This window comes from Naegleria lovaniensis (genome assembly GCF_003324165.1).
Source record: "Naegleria lovaniensis strain ATCC 30569 chromosome Unknown tig033, whole genome shotgun sequence".
NCBI lineage: Eukaryota > Heterolobosea > Eutetramitea > Acrasida > Naegleriidae > Naegleria > Naegleria lovaniensis.
In genome coordinates, this window is record NW_025407854.1 from 39,964 (window position 1) to 65,302 (window position 25,339).

Consider the following 25,339-nt stretch of genomic DNA (forward strand, 5'->3'; position numbering starts at 1 on the left):
TCATTCTAAATACATTCAGGCTTTTAACACTCTTCCATACAACCCATCATTATGCCTCAAAGACCTTCCCAAAATACAACGCTCTCAAGAGTGGTGAGTTATGATGGATCGCAAATATATTCTCAAGAAGAAAGTGAAGCAATGGAAACCAGCTCAACCTTTTCCACTCAAACACTGGCCTCAGGTTTTGTTCCTTTGGATATCGAGGCCGAACATCCCGAAATAACCATGTCCAATTTCTTGAAAGCTAAAGATATTGATCAAATGCATCGTCTTAGAAGGTAAGTATGTTCATAACCACCACATGTTGTAATTCATTCAAAATAATATGATACAACTCCGATACTACATTGTTTTGAAATTCAATTCATCATCGGATAGACTCCTCTCAAAGGATTCATTGCGTGATTCCAAATGCCAACAACTGTTACAAGAAGCAATTGATCGAGGTTTTGTTGCAGCAGAGATCAGAGGGTTGAAATCAATGCCCGAACCTGAAGACGATGAGTTCTATCCTATTCAAGCCTTATGTAACGTATTATTGAACCCGTTTGTGATTGATGACGAACACCTTCGGTCTCGTGTAATGAAAAAGGCACTCGCTTTAGAACCTTCACCTCATGTGGATACTCCAAATTATGCACTTCGTTTGTGTGCTTGTATTGGTGCTCAAACCAAGTTCATAGATCCAAAGCTAAAGTTTCTTATTAGAAACGTGATTGAATGCGAAAAAAGTGACTCATTATTGAGTAACAGAGCAAGTGTTTCGTATGCTGCAGTGTACTTGAAAAAGGATGAGGACTTGGAAGACGTCTGCTCACTCCTTTTCCATCCACAATATTTGGTAAGACAAAATATTAAGGCTTGGATTTTTAAGCAATTGTATGAGGACATTAAGAAATCAGATGAGGAGTGGTCACAAGTAGTAACCACCCTCAGTAAATATATCGACAATGCCAAAAGCGTAAAACTAACAAGCGTAAAGGAAGATTTTTTGAAGGATTTAGCACAATATCGACAAGAAAAGTTGACCATAGGTTATTCGAAAAAGAATCAATACCAAATGCTAAATTTACCTAACATTATGGATTTGCCAAAGATGGAAGCTTGGAAACAGGCAGTGAAGAACCAATTTGAAAAATTAACTAGTGACAAGTTAGTTCCAGTTAGCGTCATTGTATCTCAATTCCATGCACCAAAAGATGTAGTTGAACTTTATGATCTGGACGGAGATGGAAAATTGTCTGAGACAGAACTCGTTCAGCTGTCTTATTTGATGTCTTCAACTCACAAATAATGATTATAATTTGGCTGCAAATAAATAATAAATATTTTAATGAAACACTTCACCTTTTGTTTCTTCTTCCTTTGCTTTGGTTGTCTTCATCAATGTCATCATACTGTGCACGCAATTCTGCCTTTGGCTTTTTCTTTTTATCTTGTTGTGATACCATTTTACTTGGTCGTTCGTCGTCAAATGGTGTTTCTAATACTTCCAAGCCATCGTATACTTCGTTTAAAAACTCTTCCAACTCTTCGTTGGGTTCGTCTAAAGTATTGAGCTTATGCTTTTGAACTTCTGCCAAAATGTCAAGCTCCACAGGTCCTGCATGAGCCAAGAACAAGGGTTCCTCTTTCTTTTTCTTCTTCAACCCTTTGGCTATATTTCCACAAAACACATCTGTTGCTTTGAATGTAAGGTGGCTGCTTGCGTCTTCATTTTCATCTTTCTTAGATTGTAAAATGGTTGTTGGAATGTTTTGTTTTTCCGAAGAAGCAGTCATTGGTCTGTTCAGCATCATAGAAGAAGCAGTCATTGGTCGTGATTGAGAAAGTGACATGGCCGTGATAGGGCGGCCCTGAGAGGTGGTTGGTCTCATTCCCATTCTGCTTCTCGTCATGCTCCTTGCTAGAGATGAAGATGTAGAAGGACGGCGAAAGAAAGAAGCTGATTGTGGACGTCCTCCGTCTAGCCTTGGTGTAGTTGCAGTAATATTTCGTATCATGTTATTATCAGCAGGATTGTAAAGTCTAGTGCTTATTGTCAAAATTAATGGATTCTCACTAAGGCCTTCATCTAGAGATTCGACTTTGGTGAGTTTGATGGATTTTTTGAGCATTTCAAATTCATTTTCCAAATCTTCTAACGAAGGTATGGCCTCTTCTTTTTTGATTGGACTAACTCCACGCCCTACAGAGTCATCAGATGATGCCAAAGATAGATCGTCAAGGTATTCAAGTGTGGGTAGAGTCTCTCGCACAGAAGATCTATACTTCCCACTTAGTTTTACCAACATTGGATTTCCTGAGAGCGTTAAACTTGTAAGTCGTCGACAATCTTGAAGATAAACAAGTTGTGACTCATCGTCAATGTTATTTCCTTCTAAATCTAAAATCTCTAATTCTTCCATTCCTGCAAGATCAGAAATGTCATCAATGTCGTTGTAAGACAAATAAAGTTCTCGAAGTTTTGAAAATGTAGAAATGCCGTCTAATTCTTTGATCCCACACCTAGACAGCCATAAAATTCTAATGTTCTTGAGGCTGGTTCCTAAATCTCTAATTGATGGAATTGTACTTCCATTTAGTTTTAATTCCTCCAAATTGCAAAGCTTGCCACCAATATCTCCCAACGAATTATTAGTTGTATTTACAATAATTTCAAGATGTTTAACATTGTGAAGATTGTTCTCGCCAGTAGCTGCTCGCAATTTTGCTTCGGACAGGTACTCTTCAAGAGCCATCAAGTTGGGATCCAAAGCCAGTTCATCAAAACTTGTCGGAAATTCAAAGCAACTATTTTCGTTTAAATTGAGTCCCAACGGAAGGGACATACTTGGTGTTGGTTTTAAGTCCTCCTCGTCAGTTCCTCTGTACTCGACACGTGCTTGTTCCTGAGCTCTAATAAATTCGTCATCATCTTCCGAAGATGAAAATGAAGATGAATTACGTTCATCATCCTCCAATGATGAATTGGATTCTTGGCTGCTGGTTCTTGATTTGCCGCTCACTAACTTGCCATCATTGTAGAACGCTATTTTTTTGCTTTTCTTTGGTGTTGAAGAGATGTTGTTGGCTTCAAAGTTTGACGATTTCCTCATTATTTGAAAGTTACTCGATTGTTGTTCGTTTGGGTTCAAAGATCCAACAAGTGGTTTCAAAGAATTCCTTTTTTTCTGTTCATGCTCTTCAAAATCATAATTGCTAGGTATGGATCTTGGAAGAAATTTGTTTCTTGTAAACGACGACGATGAGGAGGAAGCACCCAAAGAGAAGCCATTCTCAAACGTAGCTTCATCTTTCCGTTGTTGTATCTTCCCCAAAGAAACCTTCATTTCAACTCCGAAGCTCAATACTGAACCAACTGATGTTCTTCCACCACTCACAAGACGAATGATGTATTTCTGTAATTTCAATAATCACTCTTGATAATGAAAGGCTTGATGTCCCACCACGACTTGTTGATAATTCGCCACGCAGCCAGACTTTATAATTTTTTGATGATTTGTTTTTTCAGTAAATTTTTGGCGCCCATCACTGCTCGTCCTTATTGGAGATATATTTGCAATAAAAAAATTCAAACGTTCTTTTTGAACCATGATAATCTTCTTGTTTTATAAATTGGAAGCCTGATCGGTTTCATTACTCGTACTTCTTACTGGCTTACAACACATCATGAGCAAACTCGCTTTTTCAAAAAGCCATGTTCCATACGTCATTCGGAAGGCATCCGGAGTAAAGGTAATATAGGATGAAACGGAAATCACCACACAAAGACAAGTATCTAGAAAGATATTTCGAGTAATGCCATAAAACACAGACAGGACGTCTGCACCAAAGACATAGGTCAGTAATGTGAAAAAGCAAACAAACCATCCAAACACAAAAATTCCAGTAGTCATTAGAATGAATTTTGTGAATCGATATTCGAACACACCTCGGTCTGATTGTTTTCGTAATGTTACTAGAATTTTCATTCCGTAAAAGGTAAAACCAACAACAAAGGTCACAAGGAAAACTAGTACTGCAATGGTCAAAACAATCCAAGCGTAGCCATATTGGGAAATAGTTGCAAACACAATGCCTGCAATAATGATTGTGATAATCACAGAGCAATAGAATACAGTGAGAATCACCTTATTAAATATTGACAGTTTTCCGTCAATATTCTTGGAAGCTCTATTGTACAAATCAATAGCATGACTCCATTGAATAACAAGAGCACTGTATCCACAAACCATGAAAACAGTTGTCAATGCTCTTCCAATTCCAGTAAAATAGGAGGTTAAAAAGCCAAAGGCTGATGAAAAATTGAAAATAAATTTGAATAAATTCTCTAAAAATCCAGTAATGGTTGCAATCCAGAAAAATGCTGGTGGTTGAACCAAAATGTCAAAAAAGTGTGTAAAGAATATCAAAATCTTTTTTCCATAGGCTGCCAAAGGAAGATCTGATCTCTTTTTGAACGATTTCACTCGTTCCACAAATCTTGGAATGAGAATGAAAAAGGAAAGTGCTACAAACAGGATTGCATAAATAACTGCAAAAAATACGACGGAGAATCGATAGACAAATGGTATTTGGTAGCTCTGATAAAAGTCATAGCATTGAAAAGCATAAAATCCAACTTGTTCTCCCTGTGGCGAGTATTCACACCAACATGTGAAAGGAGCATTTAAGGGAATGTGCCATTGTGTCACATTCTGTTTCAAATATCCAGAAAAATAAAATTCAAATAAATCGGTCAAGTTTACAGTGGTCAACACCGTGTCGAAGGTCGTAGATGCATTCTTCTTTTTTCTATAATTATAAAATGAACTTTTAAAGTTTTCCGAACTGAAAAACATGGAGTTAAATAGTCCCAAATTTCTTCTCTCGCTCGCCGAAGAGGAAATATCTGGATTACAATGAGCATCCATCAAATAACTCAATAATTCTGAATTATTTTTCGAACTATGAAATTCTTGTGACACTTCCAAGTTATTCACAAAATCCATACTGTCACATTCTCCATCCCTGAGAGCTTGTCTGAAAATCTGCGATTCTGTTTCATTGCAATACAGGCAATAATTCAAAATAAATGATAAACTCTCTCGTTGAGTGGAATTTGTAAAATCAAACTTTGTATCGCCGGGACACAAATAATCCACGCACGAAAATTCGAATGGAGTGAACAATGGTTTCACACCTCCTGCTAGTTGCATTTGAGAAGGATCTTTCTTTAACATACACAAATCATAGTAATCGGTATCCACAGCATACATCGTTGGATAATAGTATTGGTTGACAGGTGGCAGATCCAACACTTCTAGTTTTGGAAAGGGAATACGGTTGAGAACCATTTGATTGGGAGGAGGAGAAGGAGGAGAGTACCCATTCACTACAACCGATAGGTGTTGATGATTATGGGATAACAGAACTAGTAGTAGAAGAAGAGTTGCTAGCAAAGAATTTTTGCCTTTCGGATTCTTTCTTGTGGAGAGAATCATGACGAGAGGAAGAGAGAAGGGGTGGTGGATGACATGTGGATGCGATGATGATGATGACGGTAGTATGGTTGAGTTGGAACTCTTGTGGCTGTTGGTTGAGTGCACGACTTGCATCTCGTGAACTAATGATGACAAGTGGCAGGTGAAGCGAGTTTTTTTTTGCGATTTCTCAGCGCAAAAGGACATTGGAATTTAACAGAAAATGTTTCCTGAATTGCGACATGACACTTGAACGACTGAACTCGATGGACACTCTATTTGAAAGCTGCTCCAACTTGTATTTATGGACATTAATTTACCACCACCTCAGGAAGGACATCTTCTATTGATTGCACACCTACTCGAGTATTGAGTACAATGGCAATTGGTAAATTCATCGAACGGGATTGGCATTTATGAACACGAACACTCGAACGGATTTGAAAACGACGAAATTGTGATGTTTCAAGAAGAAAAAATCTACAGCACCACCTCTTCGGGGTTGTGGAAGAAACAAGAACACTGGAGACTGATTCATTCAACAACGGTTTTATGATTTCATCGGATTCATTGATCATCGTGAATCGTTATACCGATAATCAAAAAGAAGAATAACAACAATATTATTAACACCAATATTTCAAATTGCTCATTATTTGGAATAACGGAAAATGAATATTGAACAACAGTCCATGCTGGATGGGAGGAGTAAAAACAATCTTCTCATCAATGATCCTCATAACAACAAATCTACTACTAAACAATGGATGATAAACAACAATATAGTAGCCTTGAGTCGGCTGCAGGCTTGCTGCAACCATCATCATCATCACGATCCACCATTATTCAAAAAGAATGAAAATATGAAAATGGCATTACTCCGAAAGGAAAGTCTCCATCCATCTTTGCAACCTCAACACTCTAGGACAATTTCAAAGCAACCTCTCCGGCGCAACAAGCTTTTCTTTAATTTATCTTCATCAAGAATCCCTTCCCTTACTTCTCATGACTCAAAGAATATTTCATTTCAAATGATTGCCATCATCATCGTATACATCCTACTCATGATCCTAACTCCCAAAGTTTATGGTTTATCTCATCAGTCATTGACTCTTCACAATAAGGACATGGTTGTTTCATCACCTTCTCCAAATACTTCTGATATTTTGTACTATCAAATTTCTGATCCGTGGGTACTGTCGCCGTCCAGTCTAAATGCAACTTCACTTTCACAAGTATTCTACTCGAAAATGTATATACCCATGTATGCGTTTTCACTGGTTGCAGTAGTGGGTCAGTATTCAGTGAGTATTTATCCACCGGACTCTCCCATGATGGATCTCTGTGGAACTAATAGTCCTGCTCAAAAGTATAAATCATTGGAGGACATGTCCTTCTATGTGCCTGAAGTTGGAGAGAATGTTCGATCATCAAGTGAGAATTTGTGTCTTGAATTCTTTTGTAGCTCAACATTGAAATACCATGAAGTTGAAAATAGGAAATTGAACTTAACACGTTGGTCACAAGTGGACGAGTTTACATGGTTTTATAACTATTGTCTGTATTGTGACAATGTTGTGAGTCGGGAATTTAAGGATTTTTTCATTAACAACAGCACACAGAGTTTTGCACAAAACTCAGATCAATCAGCTTGTCCTCTCTTCAATCCAACAATTATCCAAAAAGCTGAACAACACTGTCAGATCCAAAATCTTCAAAACAAACCTCAACCTTACAGCATTGGAACTTTTTTCCTTTCCTCTGATTTAATGGACTCTCCTGAATTTAGAAGTGTCTTGTCATTTTATGATTTTATGCAATTTGTGGAACATTCCAGTTTTCCATACAATTGTTTTTGCAAAGAACAGAGCTTGAGTTTAGTTCCTGGAATTAGACCATTCTCATTTGCTTTTGCGTGTGACATTTATTCACGAGCCATTATATCACTCGTGTTTGAATTTGGCCCAATATTTATTTTTATATTTACAGTTTTTCTTTTATTTAGCTCATTCTTTGTACTGCTGTTACCAATTTATTGTGCTGTTTATAGAGAATATCGAAGCGCATATGAAAAGAAACTTTTATCGACAATATTTGATTTGAGAATTCAAAGCACAACAATATTATTCTTTGCAATATTGTGGATGTGTGTACAGGAAATTTTCGCATACCTCTTTAATTTCAATGCATTCTCTTCCATGTATTACAATGAGGATTCACACAATGGATTTATGTTACTACTTGGAAATGGACTTTTGAGAATGATTTCCTTAGTTTTTCTTTGTTGCTCCTTTGCAAGTATGCTTGTCAGTTGGCAACACATGACTTCAAACACGGAAGGTAATTTTCTCTCTGGAGTTGCAGGAGGAATTGCTGCAACAGGAAAAGCACTTATTGGTGCCTCAAAAGATGAACGAGGTCATGCTGGGCTGATAGATGACAATGAAGACTATACTCCTCAAACTAAGAGAGAAAGTGAGAGATCCTCATTGCTTTATGTTGGAGGACGAGATCCTACTGATTCTCTTTCAACTGGAAACAAATTGATTCTAGCTGGATTTTACCTTTCACTCTTAGCATTGCTCATTGCAGTAGTGATCATGTCATTTTTCATACACACTCTCTATATTATATTTTTAGTGTTTATTGCGTTTGGAATGATGTATTTGTGGATTTTCCCAATAGGATTTTTATTCAGTGGTATACGAATGTATTACAAACTTAAATCTATGAAAGAGAATTTATCATTTGCTCGATTGAAGGTATGTACTAGTTGGTGTGTGTGTGTGAATAATTGAATGAGGCATACTGACTAACATTGTTGAATGAATACATGACAATAGTTTACAAGATTTATGATTTTCGCTGATATTTGTTTCATTCTTCTCATCATTGTTGGAGCTCTCTTTATGTTGACTTATTTATTTGGATGGGATCTATTTGGAGTTTTTATTGGAATTAATCGTTCACTCATCATGGATTTCACAATTGTGTTAATGATGACTATTGAACAATACATGCTCTTCAACCAAAAATCTATTAAGGATTTATATGGTGAAAAAATACTTATTTGCTGTTGTATGTACAAGCGAAAAAAGAGAGAAATACCAGTATTTGAGGTTGAGGACGACCATGGTCAACAAGTTGAAGACATTGACGACGAAGACGTTAAAAACAAATCAAGCCTTAATATCATTTATTCACCAAGAGGAAGAAGGCCAGCATCAATTACGACCAATGGCACAGAAGAGAAGATTGAATCAGAAATGACACCAGAAGGTCATGACGATGAGAAAGCTTTACATTTGAATGGATTTTCTTTTAGTGTGGATTCGCTTCCAAAGCTCCAATAAAACTACACATCTCTACAATTCTTTGTGTATGAACGTTATCAAACACTATTTGTTACACAACCAAGAACAACCCAACAGAACTCAGTTGTTCAATGAACAACTGGACAAAATTCTTTCACGGTATCCTGGACAGGTGTACAATTAATACATTACGAGTCAGTGTCTGATTCAATGGTAACAACTTCGTTTACATTCATAGGTAGTTTGGAATCCTTGAATGAAACCAATTTTTCTTCACAACCCTTACTTTTCTTGGACGAAGGTTCATATTCATATGCGACTTGATTCTTTGACAGACTGAGTCTTTTGGTGGTTTGGTGTGGGATGTTGTATTTACCTTCCAATAAAGATCCCATATTCTGTTGTTGGTATTTGGTTTCCCGTCTAACATGGTTTCTTCCCTCTTCAACTTTGAGTTGATTTTGGTGCATGAATAATTCATTGCCATTCCTTCTACTAATGTTGGAGTCCTTGAAATCATTCATTTCTTGTTCTTTTTCGTGCAAGGATCGTTTGTTGGCTTCCAATTCCATTTTCAATTTGGAGATTTGAGTTCGCAGAGAGTTATTCTTGGTTTGAAGCTCATTGTTCTTGGTTTTCAGCATGGTATTTTCCTCCAACAGTTCCAACATCTCTTTATGGTTGGAATCAGCTTCTTCTCTTAGTTTCATGTTGTCCATATTCAACTTTTCAATGATTGTTTTTAGACGAGAACATGATTGTGTGGCGTGTTGCAAACGTTTGTTCATGTCCATCACTATATTCTTCAAGTTTTCTGTTGTTTCTTCTTCTTCATTGACAGACTCGATGGAATGGTTCTGTACTGTTGTCGAGGTACCTCTAGGTTGATCATTGCTTGATTCTGCAGAGGTGTGTGAGGAGGTTAATTGTTGATGTGAGAGGTTCTGAGGTCGTTGTGTGTCATGAAGAAGACGTAGTATATGAGTTCTTCTTCTTTCGCGTTGCACTTGAGTTCCTTCAGATGCAGAACTGGATGTTGTCACAAGTTCCTTGTTGTTGTTGAGGTCACTGGTTGTGAGTGTTGCAGTTTTGGACGGTACATTCTGTTTTCCAGTATTCTCAACAGTTGACGCCTGTAGTTGTTTCTTTGGTGTCAAGCTTAATTCAACATGGTTGTTCTCATGTTGTGTCATCTGATCTACTACTGCAGAGTGTGCACTTGGAGCATTCGAACCATGATGATGATTATTAACACCAAAATTAAAAGTATTTTCATCGACTTGTTCTTCTTCAGTTTCTGCTCCATCACCAAAATCTTCATTGACCATTTCTTTGAGTCGATCTTCACCCAAATACAATATTCCTTCTGATTGATAATAGTCAAACTTAAAATCTCCGTTTACAACAATACCTTCATCCATTCTTTTGTATATAGTAATTGCTATCCCTGTTTTTCCTGTGGGTTTGCGTTTGATATGGTTTGTATCTAGTTTTAATTCAACCAAATTGTCACCATGTTTGACATTTCCAACTGTCACAATTGAAAAATCACTTGTCTTTTTCTTGGGTTCATGAAAATAAGGCCGCGCGACTAATTTTGAAGACTTTTCAATTAATTTTTTAAAGATTAAATATTCGTAAGTATTCGTGTCAGGTTTTCTATTTAAAGATCCAATTGGGGTGTGTGAGTATTTGCAATCCGTTTGACATTGCCACAACGACATTCGCTTTTTCTTCTCCACTCCGACAAGAAAGGCCATGTACATCCATTCATCATGATTCTCCATTTTACAACGATCACAGGTAAATGTAAATTTCAGAGAATCGGGTCCAGGTTCAATTTTCTCCACTTGTCCTGTTTCCATATTCATTTTGTTGAACATGGTGAAAGATGTGTTGGTTCCTCTCTCCAATTTCTGCAGAGCCAATAATTGACCGTTCATCATGCATTCTTCATCATCATCATGGTTGATGAGATTTGATTTTTTAAATCGCATGGGGTAAAATGTGAACGACGGCAAAAGCAAGGGGTCAAGATATTCGGGTTTCTTGCTCGGCATTTTTTTAGTGGTGGTTTTATCTATCCTGGACAGGTGAACAATTAATACATTATAATATATATCTGATTCAATGGTAACATCTTCGTTTAAATTCAAAGGTAGTTTAGAAACCTTGAATGAAACCAATTTTTCTTCACAACCCTTACTTTTCTTGGATTAAGGCATATGTGACTTGATTCTTTAACACATTGAGTCTTTTGGTGGTTTGGTGTGGGGTGTTGTGTTTACCTTCCAAGTACTTGAGGACTGTTACGATTGATATTATTGGAATGCAAAGAATACACCGGGAAACTGGATGAGTTCCTCTTCACTTGAGTTGATTTTGGTGCATGGGAGTCGTTGCCATTCCTTCTACTAGTGTTGGAGTCTCCTTTGAAATCGTCACTTCTTTTTGGTACAAGCACCGTTTGGGGCTTCCAATTGAATCATTTTCACTTTGGAGAGTTGGGTTCGCAGAGAGTTATTCTTGGTTTGAAGCTCATTGTTCTTGGTTTTCAGCATGGTATTTTCCTCCAACAGTTCCAACATCTCTTTATGGTTGGAATCAGCTTCCTCTCTTAGTTTCATGTTGTCCATATTCAACGTTTCAATGATTGTCTTTAGACGAGAACATGATTGTGTGGCGTGTTGCAAACGTTTGGTCGTGTCCATCACTATATTCTTCAAGTTTTCTGTTGTTTCTTCTTCTCCACCGTTGTCCGAGTTGATGGCATGATTCAGTGGTCGTTGTGTGACACGAAGAACACGTAGTATATGAGCTCTTCTTCTTTCGCGTACCAGTTGGGTTCCTTCAGATTCACTGATGGTTGCTGTTACACGTTCCTTGTTGTTGAGGTCACTGGTTGTGAGTGTTGCTGTTTGGACGGTACATTTCCGGACGCTTAATTGCCACTCTCATTGCACTCTTTGTCGCACCTTTCAAAGTTTTATATTGCGCTAAAAGGTTCTTGTCTGAGGTTGGTAGAGGATTGAATTTTGCTTCCATATACTTGTTGATCTCAATCTCATTAATTACTTCTCTCATCTTTTCTTTCAATTCCGTATCTTCTACATGAGATTGAGGATGGCCATGATTGTTGTTTCTCTCCATCCTCTCCAATCTCTGTGTCATGTTCGCCATATAAGCATACATTTCATTTATCTGTACTCTGAGCCTTTTATTTATTTCTTTAGGCTCTTCATCATCATCTTCATCATGTTCTTTTCTTGGGATTTTCTTCCTCTACAGTAGGCTGTTCAGAACCTTGGGGAGTATTATGTTGTGGTACATAATTTGATATTGCTGTTTCGGGCTCTTTGGCTGCTGTTGTATCTGAAGTCTGTTCCGATAGGGTAGCAAAGGATGCAGTGCCTATCTTTCCAAGAATGTTTTCAACGGGCATCTCCTTCTCTTGTCCATTCTCAACCCTAATTCTTCATAAATCTCATATGTAAAGCTCGAGGTGATAGTTTAGTTTGGCCACTCGCCTTGATGGGAATCTCTTGAAAATATTCTCCAAAGCGGAACAGACGCCTCTGGGCCAATGATGATAATTTTTTAAAGCTGATTCCAATTCGATTCTTTCGTTAGAGTTTACGTTTTAACAGACCTAAGTCTAAGGTCTTACTATCTGTTGAGCTCGAAAATATTGCAGTCAATTACACATGACAGGAATAACAGTCGCTCTGGTTGTTTGAAAAGGAATGAAATGTTGAAATTTACAATAAATCAACCACAACAGTATTTTACAGCAAAATGGCTACTTCAATAATTTTATTAGGGAACATTAAATTCTCAGATCCCTTCTCTCTAGAAATTTGAAATAGCGCCCATCCGTGTCTCGTTGTTTGATTATTTACATCGCCTTGTTGCAAAATTTGTGAGTCTGGTTGACTGCTCATTGTGAAAATTCCGTTCTGCATATTAAACTTCAATCGATAAGCAAGTGTGAACTTGTGAGGTGTTAAGGAGGTATATAATTCAATAGTTTGCATTAAATTCACATCTCGATTCATCATGTTGACAAAATGAATTTGACCCGAAGGTGATAATTCCTTAATTTGTAATTTGTGATTTGATTTTTCAAGTAAATTCGAAATGGAATGCACAAACGTCCCACCATTCACAACTTGTGACCATTTTGAAATGTGTTTCGTTGGGAATAATACTTTGGTTTTGCTTACATGTGAAGCTGGAGTATGAGGTTGTGGATGTTGAATATTGTAGTTGACAGCTGACATCAACCCGTCCGATCCATCAGCATTCTGAAGACTGGTGACTAATCCGGACGACAAGGATGATGAAATTCTTCTCGTCTGGAGACTATCTTGAATATGTCCTCTTGAATGTGGAGCATTTCTTAAAGTTGATGTCAACACTGAACTATTTGCTCTACTTTTCAACACAATTCCCTTTCGATTTGGTTTATGATTAAGTTTGCTTCGCATCAACGCAGCAGAAGAACATGTTGAACAAGTCGAAGAAAAATTGTCATTAAAGTTCCCAATTCTAGAACTCTCCGTCCATCCTTCCGACATTAATAATTGAATATTATTTTCTGCAGAAGAATAGGGATTATTGAGAGCAAGTTGTTGATAGGCATGAAGAGAGGAAGGAAAGGATTGATTCATTTTAGTTCTGATGAGGCAAAATTATAATGATGATAAAAGATACTATTATTATTTAGTTGGTTGGATACGAGAAGGAGGAGGAGGTTAGTGAAAATTGTTGTTGACAGTGTGGAAAATGCCAAAAGAAACTCTGAGAGATCAACAAAATTGTGAGATGATCTTGTGGTGGATGAATGAAAAATGAAAATTTGTGTACAAGTTGTTCGATGGACACTAACAATGAATGTGTTTGTTGGTAGTGATGATCGTTGTTGTTGTTGTTGGTATGGAATGGTGGAGTGGAAATTGTTTTTAGGATTGGGAGAGAGAATTCGTTAACGGAAAGAGATGAGAGAGGCTTCAACTGAATTCGCTATTCGCTTTGGAAGAGAGAATGGAGTTGGGAATAGGCTGTGGTCGTTGTGATATGGTCTTTGTTTTTTGTGTTGTGATTTTGTATGGTAACCTGCGTCAATTCAAATATGACAGCTGGCAGGTATTCAGAGAACGAAGTTTGGAACACCGACCAAAAAAATTCAAGTAGCTCCGATTTGGCAATCAGTTTTGTCTGACAGAAGAGAGGTTCGTTGTGAGAGTATTATTTTCTTCCAGCTCGCGACCATTTTAACCTGCCAACTGTCATTCTCTAGAAAATACAAGTAAAAATCCTTAAAGCAACGTGTCGTGCTGTCAGTTGTATGGAATTTTTTCAAGTATGAAAAGAAAAGAGTATTTCCCTTGTATAAAGTAAAACGGATCAAACGAACGTTAAGAACCCTGAACGAGCAAACAATGATCAATTGTTAAAAACTATTTGTGAAACACAAGTTCAAGGATCACAAGTAACAATGATCCCATCAAACTCTGTTGAAATGATTCAAAAAAGGTTTCAAAATTTACGTACAGATCAAGGTCGAATGGACCATGCATGTGCATGGAGATGAATAAATGTGTAAACACATTTACAGTGTTGTGAGAACAACATACATGAAAGGCTGCATCTCAATGTTTCGGAAATGAGAAGAGATGGAATGTAGAAATTGAGAAGGAATACATTTATAGCGAACGTCGGGTCCGATGAGACTTCAAGTTCAAAGAACAACTCGTTCCTGGATCGATTTTTGGAATGAGAGGACTTTTGGTATAATTTCTCATGAGCTCCATCAGACCAGAGAATAGTTTTCTCAACCTGTTGGTTACGCAACCTTAAAATTGTACATTATTCATTCTTAAATCACAATTCATAACAATAGTAATAATTGTTTTTTTATAAAAATTTACAACAATATTATTGAATATCAATTTCACACACAACCACATCTTGAGCATGTGAAGACAATCGAATGGTCAACATTTGTCTTTGTTCATTTTCTCTCATGTAATTGGTAAAGAAGGTACACAAAACGGTGGTTCCTCCTGTTAAGGATTGTTGATGACTCGCGTAATAATTGGTGGTTGCTTTGTAGGTTCCTTTTTGTGCCTTCTTGAGCATGTATTCTTCAGGTCCGTATCCTTGTCTGAAATCTCTTGAAACATAACCTCCCATAGTGGTTCGATTATGACCGAAATAACTAGAATTCCAAATTTGGGAATTAATTGGAATTAATTTAAAATTTAACAAAACATAAAATCAACTACTTACGCATGCTCTCCATATCTTCCAGGTTCTTGGACGTGCAAATCAATATCAACATCATTGGTATCCCAAGCCATTGAAATTCTCACATCCAAATCAAAGTGATGAATCAATCTCTTGTCCACAATTGGTAAATCCTTATCCTTCAACAATAAATGATTCATTTCAGTGGCAACTGTTAATTCAATTTCATCAAATCTCATGTCCCATTTTCCTGTAATGACCTTATTAAACAGTTCCATAGCTTCACGATATTTGCCCATTCTTTCTTTCACTAAGGCAAGATCTCTGTATGATTGAGGTTCACCAGGTGACAACTTTTTCACTCTTTCAAAGACCCATTCGGCCAATTCCAATTCATTGGCTTGATCCAAACGATATCCTACAATACGATATAATTGAGTATTTTCCAATTCTAATTCCGAAATATTTGAAAGAATTCTCACACCCAAAGTCGTGTCCTTCAATTTGGCCAAGAATAAATCAGCCACGTCGAGATAGAATGCTGGAGAATCTCTGTAACTTTCTCGTTGTTTCAAATATTCCTTGTATGGGTTGGAGGAGTTGGCAATTTCAGCACAGTAGGCAGCTTCTGGAGTCCATGGTTTGATTTTAATGGCTCCTGAGACTTGTTTGGCTTGTGGTGCTTGTGATTCAGATTTCTTTTTCTTATCCTTCTTTCCAGAGGAGGCAGATTTCCTAGATTTTTTTTCTACCACTTGTTCTTCCTCTTTTTCACATTCTTCCTCATCATCCATGCTGACACATTTGCTACAACATTCAGCGACTTCATCACAGATAGGCTCGCAATCCAATTCCGAACGACAACATTCTCGCTCTTCCATAATTGGTCGAGCGGATCTGCTAAGAACAGGAGGAGGTGCACAAGGTAAGGCACTGCTTAAACTACAACTCAACATGGATGGTGGTGGAGGACATAATTGATCTGCCATGGATCCTCCCAAACTGACACATGTGGATTCTGCACATTTATCATATTCAACCTCCTTCTCTTCAGGAATGTTAAAATCAGTCTTGTGCCATTGGACACGACTCAACCACATGGAAATAATTCGTTCGAGCTTTTCTTTTTCACGATCTTGTTCTGATTGTTTTTCTTTTTGTTTCAATTCATTGAATTGTTTCAATACTTCGGGAAGTGAAGTAGGAGGAGTAATATCATGCTTCAAATATTGATCTAAGGTTTCCAATACTAAGAGTGAAGTATTGTCAGTAACAATTCGGAAATCTTGTCCAATCTTTTTGATTTCATCCTTGAAGAGATGAGGGAATGCAGAGAGAGATTCAATCTTTTGTTGAGCCCATAAGAGTGGAACAATGGCTGCTTCTTCATGATTGGTGGTGTCTACTGGTAAAGCAATTTCTTGAACATGATACACTTCACTGCCATATCTGAAGGAGACGGCAACGTTGACAGACGACTTGCCACTGGATTTGAATTTACCAAACAATTTAAAGACCTCTCCCTCTTTAAGTGAAACTGGTTCGTTTGGATACACTTCTTCGAGTTCAGCATCTTCGAAATCTGCAGTAGCAAAGGAGAGCACTGGTTTTCCAATCGAGTCCAATAACTCCTGTTCTTCGAGTTCATTGGCATTAAGATACAAACCACCACTCTTGGTTGCAATGTGACGCAACAAGGATGAATTCACAACGGATGATGAATTGACAAAATAGACTGGTTTGGTAAAGTTACACATTGGAGTAATTTCATGGCCAAAGGTATGCACACCATTGGTAAATGCAACGCAATAATCAACTTTGGATGAAATCAAGTCTCTGTCCAATAAGAGCATATTTGAACCGCCGTCATAAACAACTTCATCTTTCACATGCTTGACAAGATCTTTCACAGAGGAGAATTCCTTAGTTTCAATGACAGCATTTGAGAATGTAGAAAGTACAAGAGATTTTGCTCCAACTGCACCAAGGATGGATTCTAACAATTTCACATTCTTGGCATGACTGTCCGATTGAGACATGGAACAATCCCACATAATTTGAACCTTATCACCAATTCGTGACATGTTCTTCAACTTGTCAGTCAAATTTGGAACAGGAATAGAAGTCATAAAATAACCATTCTCACAAGCAAGTAAAATGTCATTGACACTATCTGTCTTTTTAGTGACTGTCAAATTGAAACCTGTCATGTTTTCTTTGAGATCTGCCTTTGTCAATGCAAAATAACCAGTTCTCTTACTGGCATTCTTACTCGACCACAAATGCTCAGTGGTCTTTTCAGTTTCAGATTTGGCAAGACCCATTTGGACTTCAGTTTCATAACCTTGCAATGAGGTTTCATTGAGTGTGAATTCAATCTTGCTTGATGATCTGAGTGCTGAAAAATCTAAGAAGGACATTGGAACCCAAGCACTTCCTTTCACAACACCCTTTTCACCATTCTCTGAACTCACTCTCTCGGAAAGCATCATTTGATATTTCACTTGAACAGTCTTGTCAGTGTCATAGGGCAATGGATACAAACGAGTTTTGAAACAATTCGATTGAGCTACTTTTTCAACCATTGAGACCTTATTTCCTGATCGAACTTCAGCTTCAAAGACTTCCTTTGCTTTTTCCTTTTCAACTGGAACAGCATCGACAAGTTTGCCATTAATTTCCATAGCATAACCAATCAGTGTAGCACCTTCTGGCATTGGTAACATTAATTCACCTTCAATTGTTTTTTGATTCTTATTTCGGAAAGTCATGGTCGAAACGACTTGAACAATGGGATACATGACATGACATTTCACATGATGCTCGACCAAAGGTAAGAGCGTGGAGGCTTTATCAGAAAACTTTTCACCGGTTAATCGAACCGAGATGAAACTATCCAAAGGATATTTCTGTAACAAGGGTGAGACATTGATTCCAGGAGGAACACAGGCTGTAGATGATGAAGTGGTCACTGGTTTCTGATCATTGCCTTCTTCTAATTGGGCGAGTTCATCATCGACGGCTTTGGATGACTTTTTACTTCCGAATAATTTGTTAAACATTTTGTACAGGTGTTTAGATCTAAAAAGGAATGTTTGATGATGATGATCGTGTGGTCGAGGATAGGATGAGAATGACAATAACAATGTTGATCACGTGTCTGAAGGATTCAAATCAAGAAATTTTTTTTTTTGAATTTCGGAGAAAATGCCAGCGAATGAACTTTTGAATTCAGACCAGATTCACGAAGTTGGAACTCTGAAAAGGAGCTAGTGCAAGAACTTGGTGTGAATTCCTTAAAGCCCTAGGGGCAGCCCTCAATGACACACTACAGCTAATCTATGGACCTTACCGTTAGGAGTGGTCTCTGTAAATGACATTAACAACTAATAATTTCCTTGGTCTTGACTACTGTAAGGTCTTTCAGATCGATGGACGGAAAAGATGTGAAAAACTGAAACATACCAAACTGCTAAAACCAAGGAATGTTGTCTCTTCGAAGGAAATTGGAGTTTCGATTGTGTGACTTCAGCAACCGAACAGTAATCATCTTCAAATCATGCATGCCACATCCTTGAACTTCTTTCATCCATGTCTAAATTTGTGTTATTTCCAATTTTATCGAAATGCATTTGCAACCTATTTTCACCTTCTCGAGATGCATTCAAAAAAACAAAAACCACCACCAACACACTCTGTGATTATCAGAGACCACTCATCATCGAAAGCAATGTCATCTTCTCATTTTGGCATGGATCCATCCTTGTATCCTAATCTTTCAGAACCTCAACAACAACCACCCTATCCGAACATTCCTCCACCTCCCATCAATAATGTCAATCCATTTTCAATATCCAGTGCTTCCAATGCACCACCACCTCCTCCTCCTCAACAATATGTTCAAACTCCTCCTCCATTTCATTCTGTCAACATTTCGAATCATGCTTCAAGACAACAAGAACCACAAGGAATTAATGCTGAAAATCCAATTCCGATTCATTATCAATCCATGGAAGAACCCAAAGCTCCTTCCTTAAAGTCTTCTCAAGAGTTTCCATCTCATGCTCATGAAGGAGCATCTCATCCTCAACATCCAACGCATCCTCAACAACAACAAACTCTTCACTCCTCTCAACAACCTATTCAACCTCAAGAACAAGGTTATCATGCCATTTATGTGCATGATTTAAGAGTCACACCCAATGACTATGTGGAAAGTTCAGAATCAGCGGAAGCTAGCACATCGTTCTCTCTTGCCTTGTGTTTGGCATTGTTATTTGGATGTGTCGGATGTTTCCCATTGACATGTATTCCATTCTGGTTTACCTATGCCACGTATCGAGATTCGGCGAGTCCTCAAGCTCGATCGTTGGCCGCTTTATCGAAGAGTTTGTTTTGGGTGTTGGTCTTGTTAAATACGTGTTTGTTTTGTGTGACTTTGTTTGTGGTTGTGATTGTTCCACCGGTGGTTGTCGTGCCGAGATATTATCACATGTACTAGTAGATCTGTAAAGATTTTATAAATTGGAAATTCGAATTTGTAACATTGTTTGGTAAAATTATTAAGTTTTCTTATATCTTTCGCGAGACATAAGGCATCCCCGAAGGTTATCACCCTTCCCTGTGCATACTATTCGGCGAACGATAACAATAACGACGGAGACTAGTTATGGGAAGTATTGTCATAGCGTTCGAGGTCAAATAATAATGACAATACATGAATGGTATCAATATGGAATTCCAGGCTAATGATCTTCCTATGATTATGTCTTGGATCTACAGCCAGTTCCAACTCCTTTGCAGAATTCAGAGGAAATTTACAAGTTGCTTACGGAGCTGAGAAGAATGGAAAAGTTTTTGGAGCTGGTACCTCTGATGATACATGAAGGAACGATTGAAATTGCATTTATTAGCTGTGGAAGTTGGACTACTAGTGTTTTGACAAAAAAAGGAAATGTGTATACATGTGGAGAAGCTAGCTCGAAGGTAATTACTTATCCTCGCAAAATGAATAATTCTTTGTACAAGAACTCTTCTCTGGGCGCATCTTGCGAGTGGAATCAAGAGGAAACAGCTAATCGATTCAAATTCCGAATTTTATAATGGAGATCCAATGTCAAGCAATTGTTGTGTGGATGAAAGATAATACATTACGAGCATTTGAAAGGTAAGGTTGCTACAAATCTAAGAATGTTTGAAATTCTAGCCGTGGATAAGGGAAGGTCATCACCAAACAAATACTTTTGAGGATAGAGAAGGTAATGTGAATCTTATTTATTCAACTATTAGACATGCGCACGTACACGCGGCGAAGAATAAATAATCCGTTTTACCAACCATCTTTCTGTTGATTTACAACAAACTGAATTTGTTAAAGCACTCAAGCATAGTCTCTTCATGAAAACGGTTTTACAAGACCTTTCTTTCCGTTTCTCCAATTATATTCTTCATCCCTACTCCAACGTTGATGGTGTAGATAAATAACATGTTAAAAGGATATCCTTTTAGGACTTGAAGAATGGTCATTGACAGCCCTTTCGAAGTTAAAGATTAATGTTTAATCTCGACTAGGTCTGCAAAGAGTGAACTGGAAATTCGAATTTGAATTTCAACAGTTGTACTATTAATAATGTTTTTTGAATTCAAAAAAATGAACCAAGATGAACTGGTGAAATTGATTTTGATAGATTTAAGAGTGGTGTTCCGATCGGATATCCATGATCCCAATCAAGAAGAAAATCAGCAATATTCAGATCGGTTATTGAAATTTCTGCAAGAAAAATTGAGATGTAAAAAGTTTGTTCCGAAAGCCTTTTCCTTGAATTCTGAATTGATTGAAACGATCGAACAAAAAGATCTTCCACCACAGAAAAATGGTGATCACATGACGTTTATATATATTTGTGATGTCAAGATCTCGTACAATTACGATAGTATCATATTGAGTGATTATGGAACTCATCACATTTTCGTTTTTGGATTAGAGTCAAAAAAATTTAAGACAAGAATCAAAACTTTAAATAGTCCTTCATACTTGTGTATTGAGGAGAATTATGTAATGCCTTCTTCGGATGATTCTATTGAGGATGCAAATCACAATATTCAACGTGGCAAAGATGCATTGCTTGTTGTTTGTGAGAGTCGAAACATGCTTCTTAAATGTGATTTCAAATTGTTGTTACAACAACCTGATGATATTGTTTCAAGTGATGATAAATCAACACAGGAATCTACACATGATAGTATTCTTTGGTCTTGTGATTTTGATTCATGTCCTCAAGGAATGGCTATCAAAGACAATCATCTCTTTGTGTGCTTGGCTAGTGCTATGATCAAAATAATGGATTGTTGCACAGCAAAAACCATCAGTGAAATTCCTTTAACATTTGACCCGTATGGAATCACATTTACAAATGATGGAAAGACGTTACTTTGCTCCACATTCTCACATGAAAACGTTGGCAGTGTGTACTGTATATTCGAAGAAAGTGAGAATGATTGGAAAATAGGCAAAAGTTTTGGCACATATACATTGCGCCGCCCTTATTCTTTGCTAAGTGACAAAGTTTCCAATCACATCATTGTCAGTGATTTACCCAGTTCTAGAATTGTCATTTTCACACCCGACGGTCAAATGGTGAAATCATTCCAAACTGCGTCAATGATTAAACCATTTGGAATTTGTCTGAATGAACGAACTGGGGAATTGATTGTGTGTGATCACAGCAGTGAAATGGTGTTCATTTTCAAATAATTGGACAAGCTTCCATACATATGAAAACCTCTCTTTTGGAAGATCACATACACTCCTTCTCGACTACTTTGCCATTCTCAAAAAAGATTACAAGGCATTATCCTTATTGACACGAAAATATCGAGAAGGAGTGTATGTGATCTAGAGTGTGCTCATTGAACTGGATATTACTTGGAGAATATCAAGTGGAAACAAGGATAAAACCAAAAGAAACGCAGAAGCAAGCGAGAAGCGATGAAGACGAGGTCACTCTAAAGCTAATTACTAAATCAATACTGACAAGAACATGAAAATCATTAGAAATAATTGGGCTTTTATTGACATTATTTACAGCGATAGGATTTTACATCCTAATGGCTAGTTCTTGCGAAATTTGTGCTCGAGTTTTTCACCTACGGACGGCTCGTCTGGTGTCAAACCCTTTCCTGAGCACGAATTACTGCTGCTACTAGTTGCAACAGTTATAATCGCAATGTCACTAAAACCCTTCATTCCTTTGTTTTTTGAAAATCTTGCATTTTCATTGCTATTTAAAGTTTTGCCACGAGTCGGGAAGTCTTGCAAAGACCCACTGTCAAAGCTAAAAATAAACGCTTTCTTGGATAAAACACCTTCACCTTCCATCACGTTACTACAGTGGCTCAGAGCTTTTGATTATCTTTAGACATCTTTAAACATCTTGTCATTGCTTTTCAGATGATACGGTGAGTCAAATGATTGGGATGTTATGTTTGGAGACGTTTGGATTGGTTTTGAAACACAACCTTGACGCTGCCTTAACACGAGTTCACTATTCACAAGAACCAAGAACTTGCTCGAACGGTTTACCTTCAAAAAAATGCAAAAAAGTCTCAAACTGGTTGCTGTTGGTGATGGAGCTGTAGGCAAAAGTTGTCTGTTGGTGAGTATTTGATTCTCATGTGACGGACTCGAAATGTAATGAAAAATTGAACAGATTGCATGCTCCACCAATTCATTTCCTGAAGAATATGTTCCGACAGTTTTTGACAACTATGTAAGTCATCATGATGATCAACACAGGCATATTCATGAATTTACCAAAAAATAGAGTTCGAACGTGTTATGGAATGGAGAATGTTATAGTGTTGGACTGTGGGATACGGGTAAGTTCTATGTTTGTATTGCAATGACCATTGACATTTCATCATAGCCGGACAGGAGGATTAGTAAGTATCCATAATACATAATTACATGACATGTGACACCAATGCACCACAGTGGTATGTAATTTTCACAGAATTGTCATCAACCAATACATTAATTTTTCAAGATCGTTTGAGACCATTGTCATATCCTGGAACTGATGTATTTTTATTGTGGTAAGCATTCAAAGAATTGATTTATTTTAATTTTTCAATTATTTGTAAAGTTTTTCTATGGTAAACGCTACTTCCTTAGAAAATGCCCAACACAAATGGATTCCTGAATTGAGACATCATTGTCCAGATGTACCTGTAAGTAGTTTAAATTTGCCTTAATCACTTACATTTTTTCAATAGATTGTTTTAGTGGGTTGTAAATCAGATCTTGTGACCAATTCTTCGACAAGTGACAATACTCGCGCACCAGTCTCCAAAGAAATGGTTGAAGAATTCATGAAAAAGAATGAAAAGCACATTTCCAATGTCATTATCACTTCATCGAAAACCATGTATAACATCAACAAGATTTGGGATGTTGCCATTTCTGCTGCCACAAGTAATTCCAATGCCAAATCGAAGAAAAGCAAAAGAAAGACTAAAATTATTGGTGACATTGAAGAAGTTGAACCCATGCCACCAGTAATGCCTCCAGCAGGAAAAGCTCCTTGGATTTATGTTGAAAATTCTACATTTGGAGATGGATTTAAAAAATCATTGAACCAAGAATTCTTATCCGACACTCGGTTTGTTATTTTTGACAACAAGGAGCAAATGGAACGAGAAATTTGGGCGCATCAACTCGTGCTTAGTTGTGGTCCTTCGAAAATTATTGAAGATTTTGCAGATCAAATCATGCAAGCCAAGTTGGATCATACACTCGATGAAATTTGTAATCAAGTGAATTCAGGACGTGTCACTGGATTTGCTTCCATGTCTCTAACCGATCATACGAATGATCCACAAAAGAAATATTTTGAAATCAAATTAAGCAATACGGTATCGTATGAGTCCTTCTTGTGTTTGTTGGAAGTTATTTATTATGGACAGTCAGAAACGTTGAAAAGCAAGAGAAGTGATTCCAAATTCCTGAATCAAGTCAAAACCACTGCATCTATCTTTGAATGTGAATATTTAGAAAATATGGCAACAAACTTCCTGGATGGCCTCGAAGATGTTTTCAATGAGAGTTTGGGAACATTTCTCAATGACATGTTAGGTAGTAAGGCAAAACAAAAATATTTTGGAAAAAAAGATCATGCAGATGTGTGTTTGAAATTGAGCAATGATCCACAAGATATTCGAGAAATTTATGCTCACAAATTGTTCTTGTCCGTCAATTGTGAAGTCTTTAGAGCCATGTTTGAAGGAAATTTCGTAGAAAATACTTCCGAAATGTCACAAGTCGATTTGACAAGTGAAGTGGATGCCACACAACCTGGTCAATTGGATATGAGATACCACGAATATCAATCTCTCATTGAATATTTATATTCTGCCCATTCCACCATTGATGAAAACAACGCCATTGGTTTAATGTCTCTTTCCAATCAATACGGCATGTCAGGACTCACTTCCATGTGTGAAATTTACATTTCAAAAATTATTGACAAGTCCATTGCCAAAGGAATTGAAAAAGCAGATATTGACATTATTGGAATTTTATTATTGGCACAAACATACGCTGCCAATCAATTGGCTCAATTTTGTTTACATTTTATTTCAACCAATTATGAGCCCATGAAAGCAAGAAAAGAATGGACTTTATTGACTGGCTCCAATAAGCAATATGTTGGTGAGTATCGTTGTTTCACACAATTTTCAATTGACACAGTATCGTATTGGACCAATACTGTCGATTTCAAATTCATTCATTTGAATTGTTTACAAATCATTATATTGGAACTTTAAAGAGGAACATAAATGGCCACCAGATTCGTATTTCAAAGAAGTTGAAAAATATCAAGCAGCGATGGAGAAGTATTTGAAGAAGAAAAAGAAATCTGATAAACGATCCAGTAATGTGGACGAAACTGGAACGGAAGAGAGTGAAATGACTTCTCTCGAAAAAGATAAAAAGAATTGCACGATTCAATAAATATCAATTGATTCATGCAAAGAACGATATTCACACTACAACATTCATAAGTGTGTTTCTCTTGACCTTAGAACAAAGTTCACCTCAAACATGTTGCCATTATTTCCAGTTTGGTACTTCGAAATTTTTGACACTTGACTTTTTGATGAGCAGTCAGACATTAAAAAAACGTTCCATCTTGATCAGATCCTAGAGCGTGCAAGTGGTACCTACACCAGCACACCAACTCGTTTGATCGCTACATCACACACTCAAGGACCTCTTGTTGATCACTTCTATCATCAACGATCATTGTT

General features: G+C 37.2%; 11 protein-coding genes across 11 annotated transcripts; 5 read left to right on the forward strand and 6 right to left on the reverse strand.

Moving 5' to 3' along the window:
- Positions 1-51: 51 nt before the first annotated feature.
- Positions 52-1,297, forward strand: C9374_008087 (uncharacterized protein; the record flags this gene model as incomplete). Its single annotated transcript, XM_044698124.1, has 2 exons — positions 52-281; positions 382-1,297. The coding sequence occupies 2 exons, from the start codon at positions 52-54 to the stop codon at positions 1,295-1,297; spliced, it is 1,146 nt and encodes a 381-aa protein (XP_044545710.1).
- A 49-nt stretch (positions 1,298-1,346) lies between these two features.
- On the reverse strand, positions 1,347-3,335 carry C9374_008088 (uncharacterized protein; the record flags this gene model as incomplete). The annotated part of the gene is made up of 1 exon (XM_044698125.1): positions 1,347-3,335. The coding sequence occupies one exon, from the start codon at positions 3,333-3,335 to the stop codon at positions 1,347-1,349; it is 1,989 nt and encodes a 662-aa protein (XP_044545711.1).
- Positions 3,336-3,614: 279 nt separating this feature from the next.
- C9374_008089 (uncharacterized protein) lies at positions 3,615-5,489 on the reverse strand (the record flags this gene model as incomplete). Its single annotated transcript, XM_044698126.1, has 1 exon — positions 3,615-5,489. The coding sequence occupies one exon, from the start codon at positions 5,487-5,489 to the stop codon at positions 3,615-3,617; it is 1,875 nt and encodes a 624-aa protein (XP_044545712.1).
- Positions 5,490-6,532: 1,043 nt separating this feature from the next.
- C9374_008090 (uncharacterized protein) lies at positions 6,533-8,821 on the forward strand (the record flags this gene model as incomplete). The annotated part of the gene is made up of 2 exons (XM_044698128.1): positions 6,533-8,230; positions 8,312-8,821. The coding sequence occupies 2 exons, from the start codon at positions 6,533-6,535 to the stop codon at positions 8,819-8,821; spliced, it is 2,208 nt and encodes a 735-aa protein (XP_044545713.1).
- Positions 8,822-8,970: 149 nt separating this feature from the next.
- C9374_008091 (uncharacterized protein) lies at positions 8,971-10,842 on the reverse strand (the record flags this gene model as incomplete). The annotated part of the gene is made up of 1 exon (XM_044698129.1): positions 8,971-10,842. One exon carries the CDS (start codon positions 10,840-10,842, stop codon positions 8,971-8,973), a length of 1,872 nt encoding a protein of 623 aa, XP_044545714.1.
- A 381-nt stretch (positions 10,843-11,223) lies between these two features.
- On the reverse strand, positions 11,224-11,974 carry C9374_008092 (uncharacterized protein; the record flags this gene model as incomplete). The annotated part of the gene is made up of 2 exons (XM_044698130.1): positions 11,224-11,696; positions 11,758-11,974. The coding sequence occupies 2 exons, from the start codon at positions 11,972-11,974 to the stop codon at positions 11,224-11,226; spliced, it is 690 nt and encodes a 229-aa protein (XP_044545715.1).
- A 593-nt stretch (positions 11,975-12,567) lies between these two features.
- On the reverse strand, positions 12,568-13,452 carry C9374_008093 (uncharacterized protein; the record flags this gene model as incomplete). Its single annotated transcript, XM_044698131.1, has 1 exon — positions 12,568-13,452. The coding sequence occupies one exon, from the start codon at positions 13,450-13,452 to the stop codon at positions 12,568-12,570; it is 885 nt and encodes a 294-aa protein (XP_044545716.1).
- A 1,267-nt stretch (positions 13,453-14,719) lies between these two features.
- C9374_008094 (uncharacterized protein) lies at positions 14,720-18,093 on the reverse strand (the record flags this gene model as incomplete). Its single annotated transcript, XM_044698132.1, has 2 exons — positions 14,720-15,002; positions 15,074-18,093. 2 exons carry the CDS (start codon positions 18,091-18,093, stop codon positions 14,720-14,722), a joined length of 3,303 nt encoding a protein of 1,100 aa, XP_044545717.1.
- Positions 18,094-18,689: 596 nt separating this feature from the next.
- C9374_008095 (uncharacterized protein) lies at positions 18,690-19,532 on the forward strand (the record flags this gene model as incomplete). The annotated part of the gene is made up of 1 exon (XM_044698133.1): positions 18,690-19,532. The coding sequence occupies one exon, from the start codon at positions 18,690-18,692 to the stop codon at positions 19,530-19,532; it is 843 nt and encodes a 280-aa protein (XP_044545718.1).
- A 1,149-nt stretch (positions 19,533-20,681) lies between these two features.
- C9374_008096 (uncharacterized protein) lies at positions 20,682-21,785 on the forward strand (the record flags this gene model as incomplete). The annotated part of the gene is made up of 1 exon (XM_044698134.1): positions 20,682-21,785. The coding sequence occupies one exon, from the start codon at positions 20,682-20,684 to the stop codon at positions 21,783-21,785; it is 1,104 nt and encodes a 367-aa protein (XP_044545719.1).
- A 1,228-nt stretch (positions 21,786-23,013) lies between these two features.
- Positions 23,014-25,043, forward strand: C9374_008097 (uncharacterized protein; the record flags this gene model as incomplete). Its single annotated transcript, XM_044698135.1, has 5 exons — positions 23,014-23,026; positions 23,077-23,125; positions 23,176-23,260; positions 23,306-24,740; positions 24,859-25,043. The coding sequence occupies 5 exons, from the start codon at positions 23,014-23,016 to the stop codon at positions 25,041-25,043; spliced, it is 1,767 nt and encodes a 588-aa protein (XP_044545720.1).
- Between the last annotated feature and the right edge of the window lie 296 nt (positions 25,044-25,339).